Raw genomic sequence first — 15,405 nt, forward strand, 5'->3', positions numbered from 1 at the left:
ATTAATATATAAAATTTTTTAAATTGATATAATAGAGATATCAGATCAGTTCAATAATTTATATCATATAAAAATAAATAAATCAATATAATCTATATACTGAAAAAACAACCATTGATTATTGAGTTAATTATTTTCATTAATAAACTATTGGCAAGAAGCAATTTAGTTCCTACTAAAATTAATAATTAGTGACAAGATTTTGAAATAAAAATCTGAAGAAGTTTTTTTTTTAAGTTTAAACATAATAATGTCAAATTTAGTCTTTAGTGTTTAATTTTTTTTATTTTGACCATTATTCCTTTTTAGCTAAATTTGACTTTCAAATTTTTTTTTAAAAAAAAAAGTTAAATTTGATCATCAATCTTCCAAAAAAAGTTAAGTTATTTTTTAATGAAAATATTGTCTAAAATTTTAAATTTATAAACACGACAGCTCGAATGACAATCCACATGTACTTCATGCTATTTTTTTTACTTTTTATAAACTTTTTATAATTTTTTGAATTTTAAATACTTTTATTTTTTATGTTTTTTAAAATTATTTTCTGACATGGCATATAAGAAAAAATAATGTTTATGTCAATATGAAAGTACAAGCAGACTGCCGTATATGTTGCCACACCAACATCATTAAAAAATTAATATTTTAATAAGATTTTTGTTAAAAAAGTGATTTGACTTTCTTTTTTTGAAAGATTGATGACCAAATTTAACTAAAAAATTAAATTAACAAAAAAATTATAAACATTGAGAGTTAAATTAAATATTTTATCAGTTTTTTTTAAACTTCACTTTCTATGCACAACTCAAGTTAACCCAAGCCAATGTAAAGCTTAAGAGTTATGTTATTATTATCTTTTATCATTAAAATATTCAGTAAGGAAACTAGGATGATAAAGTTTAAAAATTTGTATTACCTTTTTGTTATGGTAACTTGTATCACATTAGTGCCAAATAAGAATTTTAACCTTTGCTTCAAGTGAATTATGACACAAAAGTGTAGTAAAATAATATTTTATAGTATTACATTAAATTTTGATTTAACAAAATATTTTTTTAATTTTATTTGTATGCTTTTGAAAAGTATAAATTCTAAACCACCCTAACATAAAAAAAAAAGAAAAAAAAAGAAGATATCAGTTTTTACAAAGAAAAAAAGTTACATTTCGATAATTAAAAAAAAACTCAAATGATTGCATTTTCCATTATTTTGGAAATAATTAAAATCTTACAATTAAGGAGGAGGATTGCGATTTTGTTTTTAAGCAAGAGAATTGAGATTAAAGAATAAATATAGTTGGAAGTATATGAGAATAATTAATGTGTTGCCTAGGTAATCTGCACGTAAGATATGTCGTCCGTTATGTTGCAAAATATTGACTAATTTAATTATTAAAATCTAGGAAAAGGTCCCAAACCCATGACACCTACTCATTTTCGACTCTACTCACAGCTAACCTAACTCTCTCTCTCTCTCTCTCTCTATCTCTCTCTCTCTCTAATATATATATGATCAAAACAATGCATTCCAAAGAGGGGAAATCAATTGCAAAAAAGCTAAAGGTATAATTGTTGTTCTCTATAATTCAAATCCAGTTCCATCGCCATTTCTCTTCAATTGTAAATTTTGGGTATTATGACAATTGAACAATGATTAATTTGCTTTGATTATGGTTTCCCAGCAAAGGATGCAGATACGCCACCAATATAGAGGCGATGAAGGGCAAAGGTGTGTCGGAGGATTAAGGTAACGTGTAAAGTTCTTTTACTATAAAATGGTGTAATCTAATTTAATTGTTTTAATTTTGATGCAAATAAGTGTTGGGTTTGATATATAGGTATCAAGAGATTTTCTACCGACGACATACAACTTGTCGATAGCATCAGATATTTGATATTGCGAAATCGAATTAAAATTACTAAATTATGAAATTTAAGTTAATTATTTTATTTTAAATAGAGTTTTACATTTAACCAAAAATGCGTCCCATTAATTTTAGGCATAATAGTTTATTTGACCCTCCATTTAATTTTTTTCTTTTTAGTCTTTACATTTACATTGTTTCTCAAATCACTTTTAAATGAATGAAAAATTTAATATCTCTTAATTTTACTGGCGTAATATAAATGTGGATTTTAAAAAATAAAAACTATTTAAAATATATAAAAAAATAAAACAATATTTTAAATTTTTAAATTAATTAAATGCTAATCTAGTATACCTGTGGACTGTTACATGAAAAACTACAAATTTTATATTAAGTTGCAGTTTGGACAAGACAAAAATTGCATATTAAAGGTAGAAATTTGGTTAGACTCGTGTGACATTTTTAAAACCAAGACCGTGACCAAGAATTACACCTCTAATAATATTAAATGCAACATTTAAGTATATATAAAACATACCATATTATAAAAATATAGCATGAAATAAATAAATGAATATTTAAAAATATATTTAATATAAATTATTAATGTATTCATATTTATATAAAATATGTTTTACCATATTATAACACAACAAAATATTATATTATGACACATATACATCATTGCCAAGTGAACCAAAACTAGTCAGACCGTTGCAAAATGTTTTATTTTAAATTAATTAAAAATATTTTATAATTAAACTTAAATAAAATTGATTAATTTTTTGAATTATTATCCATTTTTTTAGAGCTTAGTAAAGTTTTATAATTCAACAAGTATAATTAGAAATTTGACAAATATTTTTATATTATATTTTAAATAAAATATGTTATAAATATGTAAAAGTAATATATATAAATAAAAATATATAAAAAAGAAAATATTCTTTTTATTCTTTCCTTTGTTTCTCCTATATATTTGTTTATGGATACCTTAATGAGCACGGTTAACCCTAAAATTAAATAATAATAATAAAGGGTGTCCCGGTCTCTATCAGACTAGTCATCCAGCACTGTGCCAGCGCATACTGTATAAGTTATTTAAAACATCGAAAAAAAAATTTAAGACTGCATAAACTCTATTTAATATTTTAACCTCATTCCATAATTTGCTGCTTTCGATACGATAAAAGAATGAAAAACAGCAAACACAAATTAATTTTTAAAGAAAACGCCAAAGGGTGGATTTATGCTGTATCTTTTCGGTCCAAAACCACTTTCCAAAAACAAATATTTATTCAATTTAATACTACATTTTTCTTTTTTTCTTTTAAATATATTATTTAGTTTTTAAATTTGATTTTAATATTCGGACTAAATATGATCTAATAAATATTTTACATATACAAGTGTTTAATTGGCATAAAAAATTAAGTGTCAACTTTTATTAACAATTTTAGTTTTAAAATCATTTTCCTTTATTCTCCAACTTCATAGCAGATAAAATAATAAAAAAGTTAACTTCTTTCATTTTGTTGCCTTCATTTTTATAGGTGTGTATTTGATCGAATCGAACCAAGTAAAAAATTTTCAAGTTAATCGAATTGATTAGTTTTATTTTATCATTCTAATTCGATTTAAAATTCTTTTTGAATCAAGTGAAATTATTCGAGTTGAATTAAAAAATTAAACATGACAAATTAAATTTTTGTTACAATATAATTAATTTCATGTTAGATCACATAAATTTGAAACCATATATATTTAAAAAAAATTTCAAAGAAAAAAAAGTATTTTAGTATGATAAACTTGAATCATTAATTAACTTGTTCAGGTTCCAAAATTATTATTTAATAATTTTTTTAATTTTTTAACTTTCTTTATATATTTTTTAGAATTTTTTTGATTTTAAAAATTTTTTTGAATTTTTTTTGTAAGTTTTGTTAAAAGGGAGATCGATTTGCTCATTTTCTTAATAAGGACAAAAAGGGTATTTACATCAATATGTTATTCGAATATCACATTCGAATTGTAAAATTCAATTCAATTCGAACTCGAATTAATTATTTGAGTTGACTCGAATAATTCGAATAACTCAATTTAATTAACTCGAAATTTGATTTTTTTAAATTTTTTCGAATTGAATCGAGTTTTACTCCGTCTTACTCATTACATCAATTTTCTTTACAGAAGCAGAATCTAACTGAAATGAATTAAAAACAATTCATCGATATAAAAATATAATTACGTTACTTCTGTGTCAAAGATTATAATATGAATCGATATAAAAATATAATCTACCTGCAGGTCATACACAAAAACAAGAATTGGCAAGAAAAAGTCATCGTCTTCGTCTTCGATTGGGGTTATGACAAGTCTCACCGGTGAGTATGGAATTGGAAGCTTCTAAAAAATTATTGCTGCTGATCAAAACAGAGCTACAAGATAACAGTTATATTTTTTTTTAATAAATGCTACTAATATTTTAGTAATTTCTGTTTACATGATGCATAATAAACGAAACACATTTTACAATATCCTAGGAATCTAATAAAGCAATTCTATTTCAAATCACAAATTTAATTTTTAAAGAAATCAGGTAATATTTCTAGACTTTAACAATCTTTATAAAGAAATAAGAAAATTATAATTTTTCATATCTGTTTTACAAGATTTCATCTATGACACACTTCACGTTGTTTGAAAGGCATGTATAACCAATTAAATTAAATTAAAATACACAATGGTCTGTCTTTTTGTTTTGGATTTTCCTTCTCTAAGGAAAAAAATAAAAATCATGGGCTATTCATACAAATTTATTAGGAATTATTTCTTGTATTTAATTTAAATTGTATTTTTTTTAAAAAAAATTTGGGAGTCAGTGGAATCACTTAATAAATTCTTATGTCTGATTTGAAAGGAAAAGGGGGAATCCCTATATCAGATGGTGGAAAAAAGATGTACAAAAGGAGCATCCAGGTATCAATATATGGTGTGATTAATTATTTGTACAGCAATTAAATTTCTTTTTTTAAAATGAAAGTAGTTTAACAATTATGATTTGGAATACACAGAAAGCGAAAGAAACTACTACACTTAAGAGAAGGAAAACAGTAATGAGAAATAAGATAGAGCAGAAGAAGTTGATGAGGGAGTCACTGAAGACGACTAAAAGAGATGCCGCAGAGGGTAAGTCAAGGTATAGGTTGTTGAAGATGATGAGGAATGAGCTTAGGGATGAGGTGAATGGAGTTATCAACGACTTTGTGAGATTGCGGGCATTGGAGACATTGGTGATGCAGGAGCTGGGTTTCTTTTGAAACTCCACACTTCTATCAAATGCCTTGTTTAAATTAGAAATGCAAATCCACATTATATATACTCTTACTTATCAAAAAAAGAATGATTTTGGGTCTGAGAAAATTAGAAAGATGGATACCAAGACAGTATTTTTCTTAACTTATTATCTTTGCTAGAAACCGCTTTATTCTTTAAGTCAGTTGCTGTCAAACTTCACCCTTCAAGCCCATACCAGAGGTAGAGAAAAACTAATTATTTGTTCAAAAGTTTGATTTGTTTCGGCCTTTGAAATATTTGTTGTAATGGCCAATTTTGGCCCAAGTCAATAGACCCAAAATAACAAAAAGAGTTCAAAAAATATAAACAGTTAATTTACAAATAACCCAATTATTAAACAAGCCCAAACCAAAATCCTGTTAGCCCATTACCTAAACTAACCCTAATAGCCCAACTACGCAAAATGTTTCAGCAACCCTAACCCCTACCTTGTCTGCCGCCACTCTTCACCAAATGGCCACAGCATACACCACCAATCGCAGGCCTCACGCGCATCTGACACCACCTGCAAGCACGCAACCAACAGACAAACAAACAACAAGCAAAAAAACAAAAAGAAGCAGAAAACAAAGAGCAAAAAAAACAAGAAAGAAAAAATAGATAATAGAAGTAGAATGAGTCGATCTTCGGCTATAAAAGGCCACATTCGACTTCTTTGTTTTTTTACGCATATTAGGCAATCAAAAAGCAATATACCAGCAAAAAAGGTTGATGTCTGGCTTTACTTTTCTTTATCTTCATTTTCGTTTTTTTCATTTCTTTAATATTTCATTTTGATTTTAACACAAATCTATTAAGTAAGAGTAGATATAAAACAAGAAAAGAAAAGGAGAGAGGAAACTCACCTGAATCGTTCGCTGTTGCGTCGCCGGAGGTCTCCCCTCTGTCGTCGGGACTACAAAGGGGTGGGGATCCATTTTCCTCGTTTCCTTCTGACTCAAAGAAGGCCAGGCCTTCGAACTCCTCTTGGAACAAGGCCGAGCGACTCATTTCGGTGTATCACCGGCCACCAAACTAGGTGGTGGCGCGGTGGTCGCATGACTGAGCAAAATGGGGGGGGCTTAAAACCCTAGCAGAGGAATTGAAATGGGGGGGTGTTTAAAAGTTTTCAAACAGCAGTAAAAGAATGAAATCTAAAAAAAAAAAAGGGAAATTTTTTAGCTTAAATGAAAGGAGCAAACAACACCGTTTAGAAAGGGGAGGGGTCCGCATGTCTCCCTTGAATGGGAAATTGCCCACTTTGACCCCTCCCCCTTTTCTGACCCTTGATTTGATCCTGATTTGCGTTTTTATCCTTTCAAATAGTGCCCAATTATTTTGTTTCATCGCTGATTTGGTCCCTGACCTAGACAAATTAAATATTGTGCATAAAGGGGTTGGGGAAAATTTCCCAACCAGCCCCTTGAGGTTTCGGCACATTTTAAATAAGTCTATTACCCTTCTTTTTCTTTTTTGAATTCTTTCTTTAATTTTATTTAGATTTTAATTTAGACTTTTTAATATTCGCATTCATTTTATTCGAATTTGGAACCTTAATTTTTATTGTTATTTGTAATTTCCCCCTTTTTCACATCAATCTAAGCCTTTCTTTTATTTGTTTATCTTGAACTATTTTCATTTACCTTAAATTTTATATATTATACTGTTTTAAATTGTCTTAGATATCTGTTATTTTAAATTATTTCATATACTTTAAATTGCTTTATCCATTGTTTATTTTAAATTCATTAAATTGTATTATTTATTCTAAACTGTTTTATTATGTATTTTAATTTTTTTTTGTATATTTTTACTTCCAAATTTCTATATGTGTTATCCATTTTCTATGTATACCCTTTTAAATGTTTTGTACGTTATCTATTTTAAATTTCTATCTGCATAATATTTATTTTTGACTTATTTTTATTATTCATCATAAACTATCTTATATATTATCTATTTTATACTGCTTTGGTTTTACATATCATTTTAAATTATTATATACATGTTAATCATTTTACATTACTTTTCATTTATTCATTTTGGACCTTTTTATATATCATTTTTGAATTACTTATTATTTTTAAATTTACATAATGATTATTCTTAAACTGCCTTTTCGTATAGGGCATTTATTTTCAAATTTTCATATGTCTTTATCTTAAACTCTTTGTACATTGTTTATTTTTTTTATGCATATGTTTATGATAAGTTTTTATACTATGTATATTATTTATTTTGAACTCCTTTTTATGTATTATGATTTTAAACTTTTCATTAATGATTTTAAATTTTTATTTACTTTAAGCTGCCTTCATAGTATTTATTTTAAAATCCTTTATGTATATATTTTATATTTAAGACTATCTATTGGTTTGATTCAAATCATTTTATATTATTACCTCAATTCTGTGTTTATTAAGCTTATTATTTAATTGACATATGTTATGTTATTGCCATTGTGTGTTATAATTCGTTCATTCGTATTTCCACTATTGTCATTTGCTCGCGTAATACTTTATTCATGTATGCATCATTTTTTTTTTCATTATCGCCTTATGAATTAAATTTCGCTACATTTATCCAATAAATCACCTTATTTTAACCTAAATAAATAACACTCGTTGTTTAAATATTGCATTCGTTACTATTCAAAAATGAAAATTTTCAAATAAGGCAATGTTATGCATTTTGAGATATCGAGGAATTGTGCCCTAACTTACGGGGTTTCGATTTTCTCGTTATTTCTAAATAGCAAAATATCCTTTTCGAGTTTTAAAACACATGAAATTCTCATTTAAATTAGAAGACAACCTTGTGCTCGGGAATTCATGGTATTGTGTCCTAACTTACGGGATGTGATACTCCGATATCTCGAGATAAGGAAATCTCTAAACAAATTGTTTTGAGCTAGTTCAAAGATTTTAAAATCAATATTAACAAGAAAAGATCGTATTCCAAATCCATTCCCGATTTTCAATATTCAACATTTAGACACTAATTAGTCAATTTGATACCAATTTTTGGGCGTGTCGAGGGTTCTAATCCTTCCTCGTACGTAACCGACTCCCGAACCTGTTCTCTTGGATTTCGTAGACCAAAATGTCGTTTTAGTAAACTAAAATTGTTTTATTAAAATAAAGGTGACCCGATCACACCAAATCAAGATCGGTGGCGACTCCCTTTTTAAATTTCGTTTTCAAAATCAAGTCGATTCCTGTTTTCAAAAAAAATGGTTTCGACAGCTTGGCGACTCCGCTGGGGACAGGTCGAGAGTCGAGCCATAAATTGATTATTTTTGCCTTTTGTTGGAAATGAAAAATCTGTTTTAAACGTGCGGTCATTGCATTGCATTTCATTTTTTGTGTTATATTTGATTTGCTTCTGGTTTAATTCTCTTGGTGTATTTTTGCGCATCATACTGCATTATTGGTCAATTTTACCCCTTTAAGTGGAAGTGAGAAACTACTCCTTCGTGAGGTCTTCACCTCCGTATAGGATAGTGGATCGCTTTCAGAATACATCTGTACCTACGTCTTCGTGAGGTTTTCATCTCCGTATAGCCGTAGGGAAGTGTATTCCCCTGAATCGAACTCGGTCCGTATGAGCCTATAATGGGTGAAGATTGAGGAATCTGCTGGTTCAGGTACTTTTACTTTAGAACCGAACCACATGTAATGAGCCCTAAGAGCCTGCACTAGGTAGAACCACACCGAACCCTAATGTTTACCCGATTAGGTGTTTTGATTATTCCTGGATTGCTTTGATCTCTATTCTTTGTTTTAATACTGACTTGTTTGTGTTTCGTTGTTGTTGCATGACATCTCATCATAAAAGGGGCATTGATTCACGATTCGGTTACTAAATAGAAGAGTTTAGCATGGAAAAAGGGTTTCTTGATAGAGTGGAGGATAATGCGGCCGTCCGAGTATGGTCTGAGAAGACACAACGAGAGAAAGGTGATAGTTTGGCCGAGGGATACGAGTCGGAGTTATGGGATTTCACTCGCATCAAGGTGACTCAGAACGACCTGCGAGAACTAAGAGAAATATGGAATAGTTGGAACGACGAGATCAAGCAACTCTTTTACTGCAACTACGGCGACTTACCTTATTTGCTCGACATAAAGGTGGATAAATATTTATTCCGGGCCCTCGCGCAGTTTTAGAACCCCGCTTACAGTTGCTTCACCTTCGGAGGAGTCGATTTAGTACCCACTGTGGAGGAATACATGGCGTTACTTAATTTCCCGAGGATTCAGGCCGATAGGGCCTATTCAAGACCTGTTAACATCCCTCCCTTCTTGAAGAAATTGATGAGTATCACGGGAATGAGTGAACAATGGGTTACAACCCGTATCAAGCAGAAAGGGGATAGTAAGTGTATTCCTTGAGGGAATTTGAGGGACTTGATCTTGGCACACCCAGATTTGAAGAAGAGGGTTGATGTTTTCGCCTTGAGCATCTACGGTTTGGTCGTCTTTCCCAAGGTATTAGGACATGTAGATGAGGCTGTTTCAGACTTATTCGACCGACTTGATAACGGTACTACACCAGTCCCAGCAATCCTAGCAGAAACTTTCAGATCCCTGAATGCGTGTCGGAGAATGGGCGAGGGAAGATTCATTGGTTGTGCACAGCTTCTTTTGGCTTGGTTCCATAGCCATTTTTGGAAAATAGAAAAGGTCTCCTATCGGGTTTTCTCTAGGGACTATTCCCCATTAAGAGAAGTAGTGGCCACATCGAGACGAGATGACATCTCAGAAGAGAAATGGATAACTATCCTCCAGAATTTGCAAGCCGAAAATGTTGAATGGAGAGCTCCGTGGTTGATCCTTGGCGAGATCTTATATAAGTGCGGTAATTTTGACTGGGTCCCTCTAGCTGGAATATGGGGGGCTTCTGGATACACTCCACTACTTGTGTTAAGGCAATATCGATCGAGGCAGTTCATACCGACAACACAAGGGTTAGCTCAATGTGAGTTCTCCTATAAAGATGACGGTTATAAGAAAAAGGTCCGTGAGATATCAGATGCGTGGAACCAGACTCGAAGAATAAAGGGATTCACCGCGGGCCCGATGACAACCCCCGAGTATGAATGATGGTGGGTTAAGAGAGTCAACGATAACATTCTTAAACCGGATCAAGGGAGCACTCAGCCAATAGAAGAGCATTTGCGAGTAGCCCCATCTGAGCTAGAGATCATCAAGCAAGACTTCGAGAGAAAGAGCTCAGAATTTGGAAAAAGGATAGAGCAGTTGGAGGAAGAAAAAATGCGGCTAGGATTAGATGTCGACATCCATAAGCTAGAGGCCGAGAAGCTAAGAAAAGGGAAGAACAAAGCCGAGGAAGACTTGGATAGTTTGAAGACCGATTATAAGAAGCTGCGTATGTCAATAAGAACTGCCGGTTTGGGCAAAACGTCGGAGCAGTGGCGTCAAGAGATTGGAAAAGAAAAGACTAGAGCCGATCAGTGGGAGAAAAAGTTTCATGATGTCAGAGTGCGAGAGGATGTTCTGAAAAAGAAATTGTTAGAAAGCCAAAACGAAAAGGAAAAGTTACGAGCTCGGGTGGTTGAACTAGAAAGATCACTATATCAATATCGTAACCGCAATTCCGTAATCGAATTGAAAGCCAGTCTAAGTAGGATCGAAGAGTTGAAAGAGGAAATAGGAAAACTCGAGGCCGCATTACAAGATAGTAAAATTCGAGTGGAACTGCTTGAGGCAAACAACGACCATTGTAGGGAACAACTTCACCACTCTCAGAACCAGATTAGAGATAGAGATTATGTCATGGGCGAAGCTGTGGCTCAGGTTCGAGAGGTAGCCGATCACTTGCAAACCTTGGCAGTCCAAGCTGATGTATTAAGCTTAAAGTACGAGTCGGAATCAAATCGAGGCCGAAAACTAGCTTGGCTCCTTAGAAAAATTAAGGCTTTGGGCATTAGGGCAAAGTCGTATATGTAATCATCCGTTCTATGTAAAGAAAATTTTCTTCTAGTGAAGTTCTTCTAATAAAATTGAATTGGAATCAACGCCTCTTTTTTTGTATTCATTCATTTGCATTACATTTCATCATGTGCATTAAATTTCGCGAAAAGACCCTGATTAAACAAAATTATTTCAGTTAATCTGGAAACCAACGAGAATCAACCAACCGAATACAGCTACTATACCCGCCGTAAAACCAAAGTAATGGATCAGAGATTAGAGAGAATAGAACAAATGCAAAGGGAAATGCAAGAGCAATTACAAGCACAGATGCAAGAGTAACTGGCTAAGATACAACAAGATATGAAGGAAAAAATGGAAGAATCCCAAAATAATCTAATAGGCCAGTTGGCGCAGTTGCTAGCTAGAGAACGCGAGAAAGGGAAGAGCACCATGGGGAACGATAATGAAGACCCTATCTATCCTCCAGGCTTTGCTCCGATAAACACCCAACCACAATCGGAGGTGCATCCACGAATGGTATCCATCACTATTAAGCCCCAGCAATACCAGGCCAATGCCTCGACACCAATAAACATTCCTATAGGATCAGACTCTAATCCCGGGGATAATCCAGCTAATCCATTTGTCCCAGACCTTGATGACATGGCAGAAATGGAGAAAGGAAAAATAGATATGGAAAAACAACTCGATAATCGGTGCAAATGGCTTGAGGAAAAATTCAAAGCAATGGAAGCTGCTGATTACTGTGGCGGGATCGATGCCAAGGACTTAAGCTTGGTCCCAGATCTGGTGCTCCCACCAAAATTTAAAACCCCGGAGTTCGAAAAGTATAACGGGACGAGCTACCCTGAAGCTCATATTACGATGTTCTGCCGAAAGATGACAGGGTATGTTAACAATGATCAGCTGTTGATCCACTATTTCCAGGACAGTCTGATCGGATTTGCGGCCAAGTGGTATAACCAGCTCAGCCGTGCCCAAATTGGTTCATGGAAGGACTTGGCTCAAGCTTTCATGAAACAATACGGTCATGTAACGGACATAGCACCTGACAGAATCACCCTACAAAACATAGAAAAGAAGCCGAGTGAAACCTTCAGACAATATGCACAACGGTGGAGGGAAATAGCAATATAAGTCCAGCCACCTCTCTTGGAGAAGGAAACGACCATGCTATTTATTAACACTCTAAAGGCCCCATTCATTAACCACATGTTAGGAAGTGCTACTAAAAGCTTCTCGGACATAGTAATGTCCGGGGAGATGATAGAAAACGCGATAAGATGTGGGAAGATTGAAGCAGCGGAAAATACCAAGAGAACGGCTCCAAGAAGGAAAGAAAACGAGGTGAAAAATGCGAGCGCATATTATAAGGGCTATTCCAAGCCGGTCACAGTAAACCAGCTGAGGGCAGTGACTACTAGCCATCAGGGCTCCGCGAGTCAAGATTCCAATCCAAGGCCTAACACGGAAAGAGTCTAGTTCACGCCAATCCCAATGACGTATAGGGAGCTTTACCAGAATCTGTTCGATGCGCATGTAGTGTCTCCCTTTTACCTAAAACCCATGCAACCTCCATTCCCAAAGTGGTATGATGCAAACGCGCAATGCGAATACTATGCAGGAATTGCGGGGCATACAATTGAGAACTGCACGGCCTTCAAAAAATTAGTCGAAAGGTTCATAAAGATGGGCATTGTGAAGTTCGATGATCCCACAAAACCTAATGTGGCGGGAAATCCGTTACCCAGTCATTCAGACAATGGGGTAAACGTGATAAGTGAAAGTAGAGGAAGGAAAACTAAGATAGACAAATCGGAGGTAAAGACCCCGTTGAGATGGGTTTGGAAGAAAATGGTGGAAGAAGGTTTACTTATACAAGGTTTAGAGGAGAAGCCTGAAGGAGGGAAATACTATTATGAATTCCACAACGAGGAAGGGCATGAGATCCAAAAGTGCAATAAATTCAGGGCTCTGGTACAGAGATTGATAGAAAATAAAGAGATCGAATTCTTTGAGTACACCGAGGGCCCGAAGGGAGAAGATGTGTGCACGTCAGAGCAAGGGCCAACCAACAATGTCCGAGGGGTCAATCACCCGGTCGTAATTATATCCCGACCAAGAGTCAATGAAGTCGGAGTACCAATTGCGCCAAAGGTCATGATTCAAAAGCCTGTTGCTTTCCCTTATAAGGATAGCAAAAGGGTTTCTTGGAATTACGACTGCAATGTAACGATCCCGGGAGGGGAGAATCCAGTTGTCACTTTGGAGAAAGGCCAAGACGAGGGTTTCTATACACGCAGCGGAAGGCGTTATACTCTGAACACAAAGGCAGAATCAGCTAAAGGAAAATCCGTGGTCATTGAACAAGAAAAGGGAAAGACGACCAGACCTGAATCACCCGTCAATGAGCCTGTAACTGAAAAAGAGGCTAAGAAATTCTTAAAATTCTTAAAACACAGCGAGTACAGCGTTGTGGAGCAATTGCACAAACAGCCAGCTCGTATATCCGTACTAGCCTTGCTCTTGAATTCAGATACTCATCGAAGTGCATTGATGAAGGTTTTGAATGAAACATATGTTGCGGATGACATCTCTGTCAACAAACTCGATCGTCTGGTCAATAACATCAGCGCGGATAATTTTATTTTCTTTAATGATGATGAAATACCACCGGGAGGCATAGGATCTACAAAGGCCCTACACATTACCACTCGCTGCAAAGGATACACATTGCCGGGGGTATTGATTGATAATGGATCGGCATTGAATGTCATGCCCTTGTCCACGCTAAATAGGCTGCCAGTTGATAGCTCTCACATGAAGACATGTCAAAACTTCGTGAGAGCATTCAATGGTACGGAAAGGAGAGTGATGGGAAGAATCGAGATACCTCTCTTGATTGGCCCAAATACATACGAGGTGGACTTCTTAGTAATGGACATCAAGCCCTCATACAATTGCCTGTTAGGGAGACCGTGGGTTCACTCGGCAGGGGCAGTACCGTCGTCCCTACACTAAAAGTTGAAGTTGGTAACTGAGGGTAGGTTGGTAACGATAAACGCGGAGGAAGACATCATTGCATCTGTCACCAGTGACGCACCGTACGTGGGTACAGATGATGAGGCGATAGAATGTTCTTTTCGATCATTAGAATTTGTCAATGCTACATTCATCGTCGAAAGAAACAAGATCCTAGCACCTAGAATATCTAAAACCACAAGGATGGGCCTACGATTAACTGTTGGCAAAGGAGCTTTTCCAGGGAAAGGACTTGGAAGATGCCTCCAAGGAAGGATCGAGGTACCAGTGTTGAAGGAAAAACGAGACCGCTTTGGCTTAGGATTTAAGCCGGATGTGAAGCAAAAGAAGAAAGAGCTGGAGAAAAGGCAAGAGATGAGGAGAGCGCGTTTGTGCTGTGAGGAGGTCAAGTGAGAGCCGATGACCTTCCCTCATTTATCCAAAACATTCATCTCAGGAGGGACTATTCACTCTAAAGGAAGATCGACAAGGAAAGATCCCGCCGAAAAAATATTGAACAGTTTGAGCATTAACACCATATCCGAGGGGAAAACTGAATAAAATTTAGCTGGAATTCGCCCTTACATCCCTGGAAGCATTTTGAACAATTGGACCGTGGAGGAGATCCCTGTAACTTTTAAGGTTAACTCAGAGTAATGTTCAAAACAAACTTATTGCTCTAAGCCTAGGGGGCAATAAGAATCCTTTTATGAAATAGGCATATGTCCAAATATCGTTATTTCAATAAAAAATGCATTTTTGCGTATCATCTTGAGTGAATATTCTTTTATTCTTTCCAATTCATTCATAATCATACCATACAAATAAAATATTCTTAGATTCACTGTTCTTTGGATTTCTTTCTTCATCCATAACAGGTCCCCAGATATCAATGATATGAGCGATATTGCCAATGACTCAGAGATTCCTTTCGAATAAGACTTGTGTATAGAGGACATGGAGGATTTTGAAGATGACCAAAATTGTGGCCTATCTCCTGATTTGTTAAGAATGGTAGAACAAGAGGAGAAACAAATCTTACTTCACAAAGAGTCGGTGGAAATTGTGAGCTTAGGAGAAGAAAAAGAGGTGAAAATTGGAGCTAGTATCGCTGCAGAAACAAAGCGAGACCTCATCGAGTTACTCCGGGAATTCAAGGATGTCTTCGCGTGGTCATATAAAGACATGCCCGGATTGAATACCGATATCGTGGTGCATC

The 15,405-nt window shown here is 34.3% G+C and overlaps 2 protein-coding genes and 1 long non-coding RNA gene across 3 annotated transcripts; 2 read left to right on the forward strand and 1 right to left on the reverse strand.

Moving 5' to 3' along the window:
- Positions 1-1,441: 1,441 nt before the first annotated feature.
- On the forward strand, positions 1,442-5,800 carry LOC107902360 (uncharacterized). The gene is made up of 5 exons (XM_016828561.2): positions 1,442-1,565; positions 1,685-1,749; positions 4,178-4,254; positions 4,791-4,849; positions 4,945-5,800. The coding sequence occupies exons 1-5, from the start codon at positions 1,512-1,514 to the stop codon at positions 5,188-5,190; spliced, it is 501 nt and encodes a 166-aa protein (XP_016684050.1). The 5' UTR covers positions 1,442-1,511; the 3' UTR covers positions 5,191-5,800.
- On the reverse strand, positions 5,409-6,701 carry LOC107902369 (uncharacterized). Its single transcript, XR_001685599.2, has 2 exons — positions 6,073-6,701; positions 5,409-5,732 (listed from the first exon to the last, which is right to left on the reverse strand). It is a non-coding gene; the product is annotated as an uncharacterized lncRNA (long non-coding RNA).
- Positions 6,702-12,662: 5,961 nt separating this feature from the next.
- Positions 12,663-15,125, forward strand: LOC107960409 (uncharacterized). Its single transcript, XM_016896753.1, has 3 exons — positions 12,663-14,131; positions 14,213-14,596; positions 15,065-15,125. The coding sequence occupies exons 1-3, from the start codon at positions 12,663-12,665 to the stop codon at positions 15,123-15,125; spliced, it is 1,914 nt and encodes a 637-aa protein (XP_016752242.1).
- Positions 15,126-15,405: the final 280 nt, after the last annotated feature.

The sequence above is a fragment of the Gossypium hirsutum genome, chromosome A11 (genome assembly GCF_007990345.1).
Source record: "Gossypium hirsutum isolate 1008001.06 chromosome A11, Gossypium_hirsutum_v2.1, whole genome shotgun sequence".
NCBI lineage: Eukaryota > Viridiplantae > Streptophyta > Magnoliopsida > Malvales > Malvaceae > Gossypium > Gossypium hirsutum.